The 15,246-nt window shown below is 34.8% G+C and overlaps 1 protein-coding gene across 4 annotated transcripts in view; it reads right to left on the bottom strand.

The window, feature by feature from the left end:
- The window catches only part of WDR47 (WD repeat domain 47), a 63,262-nt gene that overhangs the window by 37,126 nt on the left and 10,890 nt on the right, over positions 1-15,246 (bottom strand). For all 4 annotated transcript variants that reach the window (XM_040232155.1, XM_040232157.1, XM_040232153.1 and 1 more), the window contains exons 2-3: positions 5,514-5,680; positions 2,752-2,835 (exon numbers count right to left, since the gene is read on the bottom strand). In XM_040232155.1, coding sequence (XP_040088089.1) covers positions 2,752-2,835; positions 5,514-5,671 — 242 coding nt within the window. In that variant the 5' untranslated portion in view covers positions 5,672-5,680. The remainder of the gene's footprint in view (positions 1-2,751; positions 2,836-5,513; positions 5,681-15,246) is intronic.

Here is a 15,246-nt window from a genome sequence, read left to right as displayed (position 1 = left end):
TTACAGATGTAGAAAACAATCTTAAACATAACAGTGGGAAAAAGGGAAGAGGCATAAAGTGGGAGACTGGGATTGACATATACACACTACTATATATAGAAGAGATAACTAATAAGGACCTACTGTTTAGCACAGAGAACTCTACTCAATATTCTGTAATGACTCACACAGGACAAGAATCTAAAAAGAAATGGATATATGTATAACTGAATCACTCTGCTGTGTACCTGAAACTAAAAATTTTTTTTAAAAGAAGTCATATAAGGAAGAGGAAAACAAAAAATATTGCCATCTGCAAAAACATGGATGGACCTAGAGAATATTGTGCTTACTGAAATAAGTCAAAGGAAGACAAATACTATATGATAACATTTACATGTGGAATCTGAAAAATAACATAAATGAATATACATATATACACAAAACAGACTCACAGTCAGAGACAACAAACTTGTGGTTACTAAAGTTGGTGGTGGGGGATAAGTTAGGGGTATGAGGTTAACAGATGCAAACTACTATCCATAAAACAGATAAGCAACAAAGATTAACTGTATAGCACAGAGAATTTGTAATAAGCTATAATGGAATATAGTCTGCAAATATACTGAATCATTATGCTATATACCTGAAACTAACACAGTATTATACATCAACTATACTTCAATTTAAAAAACAAAAAGAAGAGAATCATCTAATAAATTCCATAGAATATGTATAGGATTCAGCAAGGTTCTGGGTTTCCTGGGTAGCTCAGCAGTAAAGAATCTGCCTGTAACAGGAGACCTGGTCACACCCTAAGTCGGGAAGATCCCCTGGAGAAGGGAATGGCAACGCACTGCAGTATTTGCCTGGAGAATTCCATGGACAAAGGAGCCTGGAGGGCTAAAGTCCATGGGGTCTCAAAGAGTCGGAGAGGACTGAGTAACTAACACAGAGAAAGATTTTGAAGGAGTATGAAACCAAATCTATAAGAAATGGTGAGGGTCTTACAAGAACTGACTCTTGGAAGATGATCAAGCATGTGCTATGTAAAGGCAGAAGATGATGTAAGAAACAGTATTCCAGGTAAATAAACAACGTACAAAAGCAAAGAAGTATCAAATAGCATGAATTATGGAGAATCAGAAACTAACATGAAGTTTCACTTATGATAATGGTGGAGTAATTTGTAACTGGCTAACTTTTCTGCAAATAACAATTAAACCCTAGATAAAACCCAAAATTTATTTGAAAGCACCAAAGGTGGGGGAGGAATGGCTAACACAACTAGAGGGAAGTCAATACATGAAAAAAGGGAACTTTAGGGAGTGAGAGTCAAGGGTATAGGGCCTTCCAGTTGAGATACTCCCCAATCCACACAGCATGAGCTAAAACTCAAGCAGAAAGCTGCAGTTTTACAGATTTTTGAGAAGTCAGAAAAAGGTCTGGTATGCCAGAACAGCTGAAAAGTGGCAGAGAGGGTAGGAGGATCCAAAACAAGAGGAAACCACAATGAAAAATATATCAAAATCTACTGTATAAACTGTGCCTAAAACCTTGGCCATACCTAAAACTCAAGATGCAAGGGAGACTCCAAAGAGCCCCGCAAAAGCAACAGACTGAAAGTTAAATAACTGAGCAGAGATTTCAACTGATGGCTGTTAGGTGAGGGACAGACTTTGCATTCTGAGTATAACAAAGTATACTCCCTGTATGAATAAAAATCAATAATTTTCTAAAGAAGATAACAGAAATCCAGAGTTTCAACGATGAATCCACAATGTGCAGAATATATTTTGAAAAATGATGAGACATGTGAAAAAAGAGTGACTTACAGTTAAGAGAAAAGGCAATCAATAGAAACTGAGCCTGACATAACCCAGAAGTTGCAATTAGCAAATAAGAACTATTAGTGAACAGTTACTAAAAATAAGTTCAAGGACTTTATTGGGAAATATAGTCACAATGAACAAACAGTTATGAATATCTCAGCAGAAAAATTATAAATAAAAGTAAATTCTGCAACCTAAAAGTATAATATTTGAAAAGAAAACTTCACTGTTTATGGGCAGGTTACTCACTGAAGAAAGTGTCAATAAATGCTGAAGGTAAATCAAGACTAAAGAATACACAGAAAAAATGTTTTTAAAAAAGGAACAAAGCTTCAAAACTGTGGAACAATATCAATCTAATACTATATAATTAGCAGAAGAGAAAGGAGCAGAAAAAATTTTTGAAGAAATAACTGTCAAAAACTTCTCAAATTTGACGAAAGACATAAACTTAGATCCAAAAACCTCAGTAAACCCCATGCAGGAAAAATACAAGTAAATCACACTTAGGCACAATCTAACTGCTAAAAACCAATGACAAGGAGAAAATCTTGAAGGCAGCTAGTAGAAGAAGAAAAAAAGAAACATTACATACAAGAGAATTAAAAATAACTCTTTGGCAGAAATAATGGAGGTCAGGAAACAATGGAATGACATCTCTAAAATCTTTGTAGTATTATGAAGAAACAACTGCTTCAGATAGGCCCTTGTGATGTTTTATATATGGGCACCATTGACTAATTTTATATATCAGATAGTCAACTAATTGAAGTACATGCAAGCTGTCCTCTAGAAATGCTCCTACTCAATGGGACTGAGGGTACTATGTGCTAGGAAAGTTAACAGTCTTGTTTTTAAATTTTTGTTTATTGTTTTGTCTTGCTAGCTGCTACATTTCTACCAACGAAAAGATACTAAAAAGTTTCATATGAAATCTTACCTTTTTTTGTCAAATTTTTCCATACATTCTAGAGGCTGAATGAACTGAAGAACTTCATCCCATTGACCATCAAGGATTAGTTGCCTATATAAAGAAAAATCCATGCAAGCCATCAAATTTGTGTTACAGTAATTAATTAAAAGCAGAATAGATGACAAGATAGCATTAGAACATCACAAAGCAGGTAATAAGATTAACATTTTACTTGATTCCTCAACCACTATAATAAAATTAACTTTTCCCACAAATTATTTGTAACAACATATGCTATTTGAGAAGAATCTCTGAATCTGCACCCACTCCTCATTCTAAAATGTGCTTTTCTTCACCTATGTAAAAACACTGAACTAAATCTAAAAGTGTATTTATTTCCCTACTAATCTTACAGTTTAAAGTTATTCTGTATTATTTAGGGGCCAGTGTGTAGGTATGTCCCAGTCTCCCTAAGTCAGTGGGTCTCAACTTGGAGCAGCTTTGCCCCCTGGAGACATCTGGCACTCTGTGGGGACATTTTTGGTTGTCACAACTGGGGTGTGACCAGCATTTACAGGGTATGGGTCAGAGGAACTGCTAAATATCCTACATCCTATGATGCACAGGACAACTCCCACACTCACACAATAAGATGTTAACAGTACTAAGGCTGAAAAACTGCTCTAAATGTGACTTCAACATCTTGGAGGCATTTAACTAAATTTAATATATACTAAACTTTATATTCTGAGAATGAAAACAGTAATGAATAATACCAGGTTTCTCTGACTTAAGTGGTCTATGGGAACTTCCAAAAGTTATAAGGCTTTTAGATTACTGTTCTTTCTTAAAAGTTATTTCCCTACTTATACATTTTTAGAATGTATAAGAAAATTTAAAAAGGAAGAAACAAGCAAGAAGATCTACATAAGATTGCCAACTTTTAAAATTCTACAAAGAATGAATAGTAATAAAAAGCAATCACAATATATAACATAATCATTTTATAAAGGGACATTTTAACATTTAAAAAATAGGAAGGATATAATTTCAAAGGTGAGCCCTTTAAGATGAATACATTAGAAGAATACATTTAGTTTAATGAAAAATTTACTATTCTTTAACTCTTTGCATTTCACCTTAGACCAGTAAAACTTCACCACAAACCAACGGGTTTCTGCAGAGGGATATCAGAGAGCCACTAGTAAATTCCAGGAATAGCAATGCTTGAAAGACAAAGCCCAAAGAATACTGCCTTAGTATCGGTTCCTGCTACACATTTCATTGACTAAGCTCTCTAGGGCTCAGTGACATTCATAATATTAAATACAGGGAAGTGCAATGAATTTAAATAAACTTTCCTGATATAATAAAGCTTTTTAAAAAGTTCCTTCTTCATGAGTTAGAAACACTTCATTTTCATTTCACAAAATGCTACATATCCAAGAATCTGTACTCCCTGTCAAGGACATTTGGTACCACATAAGCACAGAATACATTTCTGTCTGAAAATTTGGGTTTTTCTTTTTCCATCCAATTCAAGCAAGGATATATTTAGCTTTCCATTTTGGCAAACATGTTAACTCCCTTTTGCTCTGCAATTCCATCTCCAAGAAACTTGTTCTAAGGAAATAATCCAAGATACAGAAAAAGTCATATGTATGAAAGATGCTCAGTAGAGCATTTAAGAAAACCTGGGAACAATTTGTCTAAAAATAGGGAAATTATTAGGAAATTAAGTAAACTGAAAACTTTAAAAGCAAAAATTTATAATCACACACAGAATTCTTATAATGTTAATGGATAAAGCAGGATACAAATTATAAATCCAAAACAGAATTGCTGGTTTTTTAATATGCATCTAAAAGTATGTGTGGATGGTGAGGTGATTTTTCTTCCTTATTTTTCCATATTTTCTACAAAGAATATATTTATATGAGTATGTTTTATTTCTACAGCTACAAGAGATATTTCAGAAAAATTTTAAGTTTACAGTCTCTGATTTCTTAATCTAGTATCTTTTACACGATGCCACAACCATAATAGAATTGTGACTCTTTTTAATGAATCTTTGGATCTTATTCCTGAAAATATTCTACAGAAAACTTTATTTTGTAAATTCTCATTATAAAAATAAACATTAAAAAATTATACTTACTTTTCATGATTATATAGACCTACCTAACATATACACAATGGAGTATTACTCAGCCATTAAAAAGAATACATTTGAACCAGTTCTAATGAGGTGGATGAAACTGGAGCCGATTATACAGAGTGAAGTAAGCCAGAAAGAAAAACACCAATACAGTATACTAACGCATATATATGAAATTTAGAAAGATGGTAACAATAACCCTGTATGCAAGACAGCAAAAGAGACACAGATGTATAGAACAGTCTTTTGGACTCTGTGGGAGAGGGAGAGGGTGGGATGATTTGGGAGAATGGCACTGAAACATGTATATCATATAAGAAACGAATCGCCACTCTAGGTTTGATGCAGGATACAAGATGCTTGGGGCTGGTGCACTGGGATGACCCAGAGGGATGGTACGGGGAGGGAGGTGGAAGGGGGCGGTTCAGGATGGGGAACATGTGTACATCCATGATGGGTTCATGTTGATGTATGGCAAAACCAATACCATACTATAAAGTAATTAGCCTCCAATTAAAATAAATAAATTTATATTTTTAAAAAAGACCTCCCTATATTGTACCTATTATCTTATTAATACTTACATTTCTTGGAATGAGCTACAAACCTTACAGTGATAATGAAATCATACCTCAGGAAAAGCATATCATCAGAAAACAGGCCATTTATGACTCCACTTTCCTTCTCAAGGGCCAACATACTAATGTGAAGCTTCTTTGAATTCAAGAAGTCTAAGATTAGCTTAATGATTTCAACCTCTTTTACATTCACTGTTTCTTCAGCCGTCATGTCGATAGCCTAAATATTAAACAAAATAAAAACAAAAATTAGTTCTACTGTTTTATTTCTAAGCATTATTAACTACATGGAAACTACACATAACAAGTTTCTGGGAAATAATTAGTACAGGTATTCAAAGTGAAATTAATGTAATATTTGTCAAAACCAAGTCATTCTTTGAGGTATGATATAGGTATAGCTATGATTTCTTTAAGTGTTTATCTTCAAGAGATATACACTGGAATTACAGATTGATATGAAATCTGAGATATGCTTCAAAATAATACAAAAGGCACATGGCAGGAAGTAAAGGAAAAATAATAATCATGACTATTAAAGTAAGGTAATAGGCAAATGGAGGTTCATAATATTTGCTATGGTCTGAACATTAGTGTCTTCCCAAAATTCATATGTTAAGTGATGGTATTAGGAGGAAAGGCCTTTGGGAGGTGATTAGGTAATGAGGACAAAGCCCTCATGATTAGGATTAGTGCCCTTGTAATAGATATCCCAGTTTCCTGGTGGTCCAGCAGTTAAGACTCCACACATCTACTGCAAGGGGCAACCAGCAGTTCCTAGTTGGGGAACTAAAATCCATGTGCACTGCCTCTCGGCATGGCCAAATAAAAATGAAAAATTAAATTTAAAAATAATAATTAAAAAGTAAAAGAGACCCCAGAAAGCTAGCTTAGCCCTCTCTCTTAGGAGAATACAATGTGACTCAGCAGTCTGCAACTAGGAAGAGGGCTCTCACAGAACCTAACCATGCTAGCTCCCTTATCTCTGACTCCCAGCATCTAGAATTGTGAGCACTAAATTTCTATATATAGATCACCGAGTCTATGGTATCCTGTTACAGCACCTCAGATGAACTAAGATAATATTATTCTGTCTACTCATACATATGTATAAAATTTGCAATAAAGAATATTTTTAAAGTCACAAATATCCAAACCATGTTTAGTTATGTCCTATATATTCATTCAGTAAGTATTGGCTATCTTTTCTTTGTGATATACACTGTCCTGTACTCACTCTGTCCTTAAGAAGTTTACAGAATGTAGCAGCAACACGTAAAATGTACTCTATACTCTGGAAACAAAACAAGGCTGATTGAAACGTGCAACTTTAAGTAATATTGGTACTATCAACATAAACATCAATGATATTTCAGTTCTTTCAAATCCCTTCTCTTACCTGTTAAGTCTGCAGTGATACAACTGAGCTCACAAGTTAACATGAAGAATTAGAACTAAGAGGCATTCTGAAGAGCATTAGGTCAACATTCTCATTTTAAAGATGAGACCACACAATTTAAATGCCCCAAGTTGTTGCAGTTCAAAAGTCCAGGCTCAGATCAATACAAAAGAATAGCAAGCTAAAGAGACTGGTTGCAAACAAACGTGATCAGATAAAACAGCATCTCTCCCACAGGACCAATTATCTTTAATCAAATTCACAGAAATATAAATATATACATGTATGCATACAGGTTTATTTTTTTCAATTTGTTTACTATTTTGACAATTTATTTCTTCATAATGAGAATTAATTACAATCATGTGGCAGACTAGAATGCTCATCAGATGAGCGTATTTTTTCTCTTAGGTGGAGTAAACAAAGGACAGAGCATGGGAAAGTAATTATGATTCAAATATGTAATGACATCAGACTAAGCTAATCTCATACATCCATCTCCACAATAAGAACAAGCCTACCTCAGGAAACAGACAAATCACAAATTCTCCCCCAAGAGGCCAGTCACCCAATTTCTCATGCTTTGGGTTTCCCTTTGCTGTCTTCTGAGCTGACTACCCTTCTGTTCATAGACTTTGTACAATAAAATTAATGATACTTCCATTCAATAAATTCTGACCGTATTTCACAGCTGTCTCTCTGAGATTACTCCTAGAGCCCACTGATTTTAGCATTTCCCAAATCTTCAGATAGTTCTTACTAGAAAAGAATTGTTGTTGTTTAGTCACTAAGTCATACCCAACTCTTTGCAACCCCGTGGAGCCTACCAGGCTCCTCTGTCCTTGGGATTTCCCAGGCAAGAATACTGGAGTGAGTTGCCTCTTCCTCCTTCCAGGGATCTTTCTGACCCAGGGATCAAACCCATGTCTCCTGCTTTGGCAGGAGAATTTTTTACCAATGAGCCACTGCTAATTTAACTCCCAGAAAAATAACTGTAAAGCTGCCTCAAAAGTTCTTAGAGGGCACTTCATTTAAATCACCATATACCAATTACACAACCTAATACAGAATTGAGACCATAACTTTCTAACATTCAGTACACACTATGATATTAAATAGTTTATAGGCCTCATATTATTCAACACTCAGTTTAATACTAAGTAACTCTGGAGTTATTATACTATGAATCTATGGCAATAGTCTCACTTAAATTTAAATCATAACCACAAGTTTCATGCTGCCATCATTTCTGATCAATCAATAAAGCCTAAAAGAAGTAGTATATTCTAACAATACATATTTTACAATGATTCTATACTTAGATTTTGAATAGATGCAATTATTCAGGGTTTTAAAAAATTAATTTAAAAGGTAAGTTTGTAGAATTCCCAGTAGAAAAGTATATTTTAATTATCCAATCCAGAATTTTAACTCTTATAAACTTTACTGTTGCTAGATACAACAGTAAACATAGGTACATAATGACTATATTTTAGCATTATTCTTTTTGAACACACCCTGTATTACTGCAGCATTTGTAGAAGCTCCCAAAATCCTAGCTGTATATATTTTTAAAGATAACATATAAAAGCATAATTTTCAACATTTTTTAATCTTCTTAAACTGTTAATCACTACAAAGTTAAGATTTTCCTCTAATTCGGAGAAGTAGAATTCAGTAATAAATGCCTCTTCCTCTTCCTTCAGGGGGACTATAAATCAGTAAGATTCTACTAGCTTAGAAACCACTAAAATTATTTTTAATGAACAGAAAGTACATAAATGCTCATAATTATTACTTGAATTAATTTAAGATGCAAAAAAAAAAAATCAATGAAGAAATCTCTCTTAAAAAGTACAGAGTAGCAAAGTAGCAATGAAGACACAGACAGAGATCAGACTTGTAGACACAGTAGGGGAAGGAGAGGCTAGGCGAACTGAAAGAACAGCATGGAGACATATACATTACTGCATGTAAAACAGTAAGTGGGAATGTGCTGTTTAATACAGGGAGCTCAACCTAGAGGGATGGGATAAGGTGGGAGATGGGAGCGGGGGGCTCTGGAGGGAGGGGCCTATGTATACCTGTGGCTGATTCATGTTGATATATGGCAAAGGCCAACACCATATTGTAGAGCAATTATCCTACAAGGAAAAAAAAGTACAGAGTAGATGATTTTGTTTGCAACTCTTCTAAAAGCCATTCAATGGCTATCATCAAAAAAATCCACAAACAACAAATGCTGGAGAGGGTGTAGAGAGAAGGGAACCCTCCTACACTGTTGGTGGAAATGTAAACTGGTATAGCCACTATCAGTTCAGTCTCTCAGTCATGTCTGACTCTTTGAGACCCCATGGACTGCAGCACACCAAGCTTCCCTGTCCATCACCAACTCCCCAAGCTTACACAAATTCGTGTCCATCGAGTCGGTGATGCCACTATGGAAAACAGTATTGACGGCCCTTAAAAAACTAAAAATAGAGCTATCATATGACCCTACAATCCTACTCCTGAGCATATATCTGGAGAAAAACATGATCCAAAAGGATGCACCCCAATGTTCATTGAAGCACTGCTTACAACAGCCAAGACATGGAAGCAACCTAAGTGTCCATCAACAGAGAAATGGACAAAGATGTACATACATGCAGTGAAATAATACTCAGCTGTTAAAAAGAATGAAATAAGGCCATTTGCAGCAACACAGATGGACCTAGAGAGTGTTATACTTAGTGAAGTCAGACAGAGTAAGAGAAATATTGCATGACATCCCTTATACCTGGAATCTAAAAAGAAATGATACAACTGAACTTACTTACAAGACAGAAAGAGACTCACAGACGTAGAAAACAAGCTTATGGTCACCATAGTTAGGAGGTTGCGGAAGGTCATGTACACACTGCTATATTAAAAATGGATAACCAACAAGGACCTATAGTATATAGTACGTGGAATCTGACTCAATGTTATGTGTCAGCCTGGATGGGAGGGAGTTCTGGGGGAGAATGGATACATGTATATGTATGGCTGAGACCCTTAACTGTTCACCTGAAACTACACTGTTAATTAGTCATACTCTAATACAAAAGAAAAAGTTTGAAAAAAATATATACATTTAAAATAAGTACTTGAAATACATGTTTAATCTACTTATTAGAAAAATAAATAAATAAATAAAATAAAACCCATTCAAGGGAATTCCCTGGTGGTCCAGTGGTTACACATCCATGCTTTCACTACTGATGATCCAGGTCTGATCCCTGGTCAAGGAATTAAGATCCCATGGCAAGGCCAAAAACAAAGTCATTCTAAAGGATAAAGCTCCAGCCCTTCAATCTATTCAGCCAAATCAGCCTTGACAACATCTTAGGTAGACATGCCAGCCCATGTACATGTGTGCTCACCAAGCAGAATTTATAGTATATAGGGCCAACAATAAAGTGTATTCCACCAAAAAAAGAAAAAAAATTGGGGTAGGGAGGATCAGATTGTCTTAGTATTTTCATACTAAAAGATTTGCTATTAAAAAATAAATCACAAAACATGAACTCTATGAATTTTCCTCTAAGAAATAAATGTTTACTTATATTTAATAATGAAGTAAGAAAAAAAAGTTTTTTTAAAAAGTAAATATATCTGGAAATGAGCTAGACAGAGGTCAGTATTTTAGTACTAATATACAACTAACATCTACAATTAATTAAATTAAATTAAACTAAATTCCAGATAGAGTCTCTATATGGACTCCTGCTGAAAACTATCTAAGTGAATCAAGATTAAAAGAATGTATTAGAGGGAAAAAAATAATTTTTAGAAATCTAAGATTAAAGGTAAAATGTTAGCAATAAATAAGAAAAAAAAGAATGATAATAGAAATATATTGACTTCTATGTATATTTCCATACATAGATATGAAAAAAGTTTCATGAAAAAATATCAGCTTTCTAACCAAACACAAATAGGTATTTAAATGTCCCTTTGCAATGAGGTGCTTTCACTAACTTATAATACAAACTACGAAGGAAGAAAATGCAGAAGGCTAAGAATGATTCAAAAGCATAACATTAAGGGAATTAGGGCACATCCATTAAATATTTTATAGTCAAGAAAAAAATGTGTTTAAGAAAGCCTCGATTAATCCCTATCTCCATCCTAAACAATAAACACTGCTTTCTTTTAACTTTCCAAGAATTACAGAGTGCCTAATGCTGAACAACAGTGCTTCACCATTCCAGTTTACAGGCAAAATGCAGATGAGGAAATGAAATATTATGAAGATTTTTTATAAAATATCAAACTGCAACGTAACACTACTATAACTTCTTAAAAAAAAGGGGGGGGGGGTACTTCCTAGCTCTTAAATAAAAGAGCATTCCAAAAACTTACACTGCTGCCAGATTACTAACTGCAAATATCTGGTCCTTCAGGAATATCAATGTGACATTGCAAGTCACTTAATTTCTACTGGCCTCAATTTCTTCACACATAAAATAAGAGGGTTATTTAGTTTGTCTAATTTCTATGATTTTCCTTCAAGTTTTAACTCACATTTCAATAACAGGAAGTATATTTTCTTAGCAGGAAATATCAAGTCTGGAACAATCAGAAGTCTCTGATTCTAAGGTCAGTTTAACAAGAGAAAAGAAAGATTTGTTTTAGATCATTTAAGTAAACAAAAGAAAAGCCCTTCTAACTACAAGGCCCTGTCACGTCTGCTAATCAGCAAGCACGGATGCAGCATGTGTCCCTTCTCACTGCTGACAGCTGTTCTCTATTCATCAATTATTTTAATTTACCTTCTGGAACTGTGAATGATTTTTAGCCTGAAGAACAAATTACATTTAAAGCAGGTGCAGCTTTATATAGCTATAAAAAGAAAAGAATTAATTAACATAAAAATATGTTGTATATATGCATAAAACATCTCTGGCAATAGACACAAGAAACTGATATAACTGGTTGTCTCCAAGAGGGAAAAGTGGATAATAAACAACAGAAATGGAATGGATAATAAAGAAGAAAAATGGTATCACTATACACCCTTTTGTACCTTTTTAATTTTGGACCATGTGCAATTATTACCTATTCCAAAAATTTTAAATATTTTATATGAAATTTATATATTGTATTTATAATTTAAATATTACATATGAAACATATATTCCCTGGTAACTTAGCTGGTAAAGAATCTGCCTGCACTGCAGGAGACCCTGGTTCAATTCCTAGGTCAGGAAGATCCCTGAAGCAGCAATAGGCTACCCACTCCAGTATTCTTACCTAGAGAAAGCCCGGGGACATAAGAGCCTGGTAGACTACAGTCCATGGACTCGGAACAGATCAGACACAACTGAGCGACTAAACACACACATGAAACATAATGACTTTCCAATTGCAAATAACTGGAAATAATTAGACATATAAGGAATATAATATATTCATTATTTATATAACAAAGCAATAACATTTCAGAATGATTTGTATTTTTTTCATTAACTGAGACCCTCTTTTCAGATTCTATTCAAATATTATTTCAATCTTTCTTTATGAGATAAAAGTATTTGTATTATTTTCATATTCAAACCCACAAATATCTTTAAAATACATTTAATTACTAAAGTACTAAAACAACGCACAAGATAGGTAGACACATGCTGTGTAATTCAGTCGCATAAAATCCAGAAAAGGTAAATTTAAAAACTGCTAAATTTGGCACTAAAAATATAAAATGTAAATCTTCCATTTAACAGAAGTTGCCATGAACAAAGTAATAGATAAGGGACAAGGACCAAATATAATACAAATGGTTAAAAGATTACCATCCAGAACATAAAAATAGCATCTTCAAATCAGTATCTCCCCCAAAATTCCAGCTGAACAACAATTCACAGCACTAAAAATAATCCAAAAAATTGATAAAAAGATGTTCAGCTTCACTAGTAATATTAAAATAAGATACCAACAATGGCAAAATTTAAAAGACCTGATAGTATCTAGAGTTGGCAAGAGTGTGAGTAAATGCCCCTTCACACACACACTGCTAAGAATACTGGGGACTTCCCTGGGGATTCAGTGGTTAGGATTCCATGTTTCCACCACAGGGGGCACAGGTTCAAACCCTAGTTGGGGAAATAAGACTCTATATGCTGCAAAGTATGACCAAAAATCTTTAAAAACACATAATGAAAGAAAGAATATAATTGGGACAGACTTTTAGAGAGAGAATTTGACAGTATGAAATTTTCATCTATGAAAATTTTAAATGCATATACTCTTTGACTCACCAATTCCAATTCTATTTCTAGGAACCTATTCTGCAAACATATACAAATATGTACAAAGATACATATACAATATGTGAACTGTGAACTTCCAGATGTTCAAGCTGGTTTTAGAAAAGGCAGAGGAACCAGAGATCAAATTGCCAACATCCGCTGGATCATGGAAAAAGCAAGAGAGTTCCAGAAAAACATTTCTTTCTCCTTTATTGACTATGCCAAAGCCTTTGGCTGTGTGGATAACAATAAACTGTAGAATATTATGAAAGAGATGGGAATACCAGACCACCTGACCTGTCTCTTGAGAAACCTATATGCAGGTCAGGAAGCAACAGTTAGAACTGGACATGCAACAACAGACTGCTTCCAAATAGGAAAAGGAGTACGTCAAGGCTGTATATTGTCACCCTGCTTATTTAACTTACATGCAGAGTACATCATGAAAAACACTGGGCTGGAGGAAGCACAAGCTGGAATCAAGATTGCCAGGAGAAATATCAAAAACCTCAGATATGCAGATGACACCACCCTTATGGCAGAAAGTGAAGAACTAAAGAGCCTCTTGATGAAAGTGAAAGAGGAGAGTGAAAAAGTTGGCTTAAAGCTCAACATTCAGAAAACGAAGATCATGGCATCTGGTCCCATCACTTCATGGCAAATAGATGGGGAAACAGTGGCTGACTTTATTTTTCTGGGCTCCAAAATCACTGCAGATGTTGACTGCAGCCATTAAATTAAAAGACGCTTACTCCTTGGAAGAAAAGTTATGATCAACCTAGACAGCATATTAAAAAGCAGAGACATTACTTTGTCAACTAAAGTCCATCTAGTCAAGGCTATGGTTTTTCCAGTGGTCATGTATCGATGTGAGAGTTGGACTATAAAAAAAAGCTGAGCATCGAAGAATTGATGCTTTTGAACTGAAGTGTTGGAGAAGACTCTTGAGAGTCCCTGGACTGCAAGGAGATCCAACCAGTCCATCCTAAAAGAGATCAGTCCTGGGTGTTCATGGGAAGGACTGATGCTGAAGCTGAAACTCCAATACTTTGGCCACCTGATGCGAAGAACTGACTCACTTGAAAAGACCCTGATGCCGGGAAAGATTGAGGGCAGGAGAAGGGAACGACAGAGGATGAGATGTTTGGATGGCATCACCAACACAATGGACATGGGTTTGGGTGGACTCTGGGAGTCGGTAATGGGCAGGGAGGCCTGGCGTACTGTGGTTCATGGGGTCGCAGAGTCAGACACGACTGACTGACTGAACTGAACATATACAAAGATGTTCTTTAAGATCTGCTTGTAATAGAGAAAAATTAGAAATGAACCAAGCTCTCATCAATAGGAGAATTGTTAATTTTTGGTAAATTCATATTATAGAATACTAATGCAGTGATGTATATAAAAAGACACATTACTGAAAAATACAGCTATCAACAAATACTTGATGAATTGATGAATATAAATAGGCCTATTCATCTCTTTTAAAAGGGAGAGCATAGTATCTCTGTATTTAAATAAATGACAAAGGGAGGCTGGAGGGATACATATCAAACTGTTCAGAATGGTCACCTATGAAAAGAAGAATGAGATTGGATGGAGGGCAGGGAACTAGGAAAGGAAAGGATTGAAGGGAGATTTTTTTACTCTTCATCATTCAACATCATCTGAATGGTTTATAACCAATATATATTCATGTATTATTTAATTATACATACATTTCTTATACAAATAAAAGTTTCAATTTAACAGAAAAAAACTATGAAAATGAAAAAAAAATCACAGAATTAGATCTCAAAAGTTCTATATCAAGGTGCCAGGTACTGAAGAATCCCAACCACATGGACTATAGCCTGCCAAGTTCCTCTGTCCGTGGAATTCTCTAGGCCAGAATACTGGAGTGGGTAGCCATTCCCTTCTCCAGGGGATCTTCCCAACCCAGGGATCGAACCCAAGTTCCCCACATTGCAGGCAGATTCTTTACCATCTGAGCCACAAGGCAAGTCCAAAGACAGGATTAACTGCTACATTTACAATGCAAAAACTATTGGGCACAAAAACTATTGTAGGATCTTATATTGCTTAATTGATCTTTATAACAATCATAAGACT

The sequence above is a fragment of the Oryx dammah genome, unplaced genomic scaffold (assembly GCF_014754425.2).
Source record: "Oryx dammah isolate SB20612 unplaced genomic scaffold, SCBI_Odam_1.1 HiC_scaffold_28, whole genome shotgun sequence".
NCBI lineage: Eukaryota > Metazoa > Chordata > Mammalia > Artiodactyla > Bovidae > Oryx > Oryx dammah.
The sequence above is the reverse complement of the archived record's forward strand: the minus strand, read 5'-3'. Positions and strand labels throughout refer to the sequence as shown.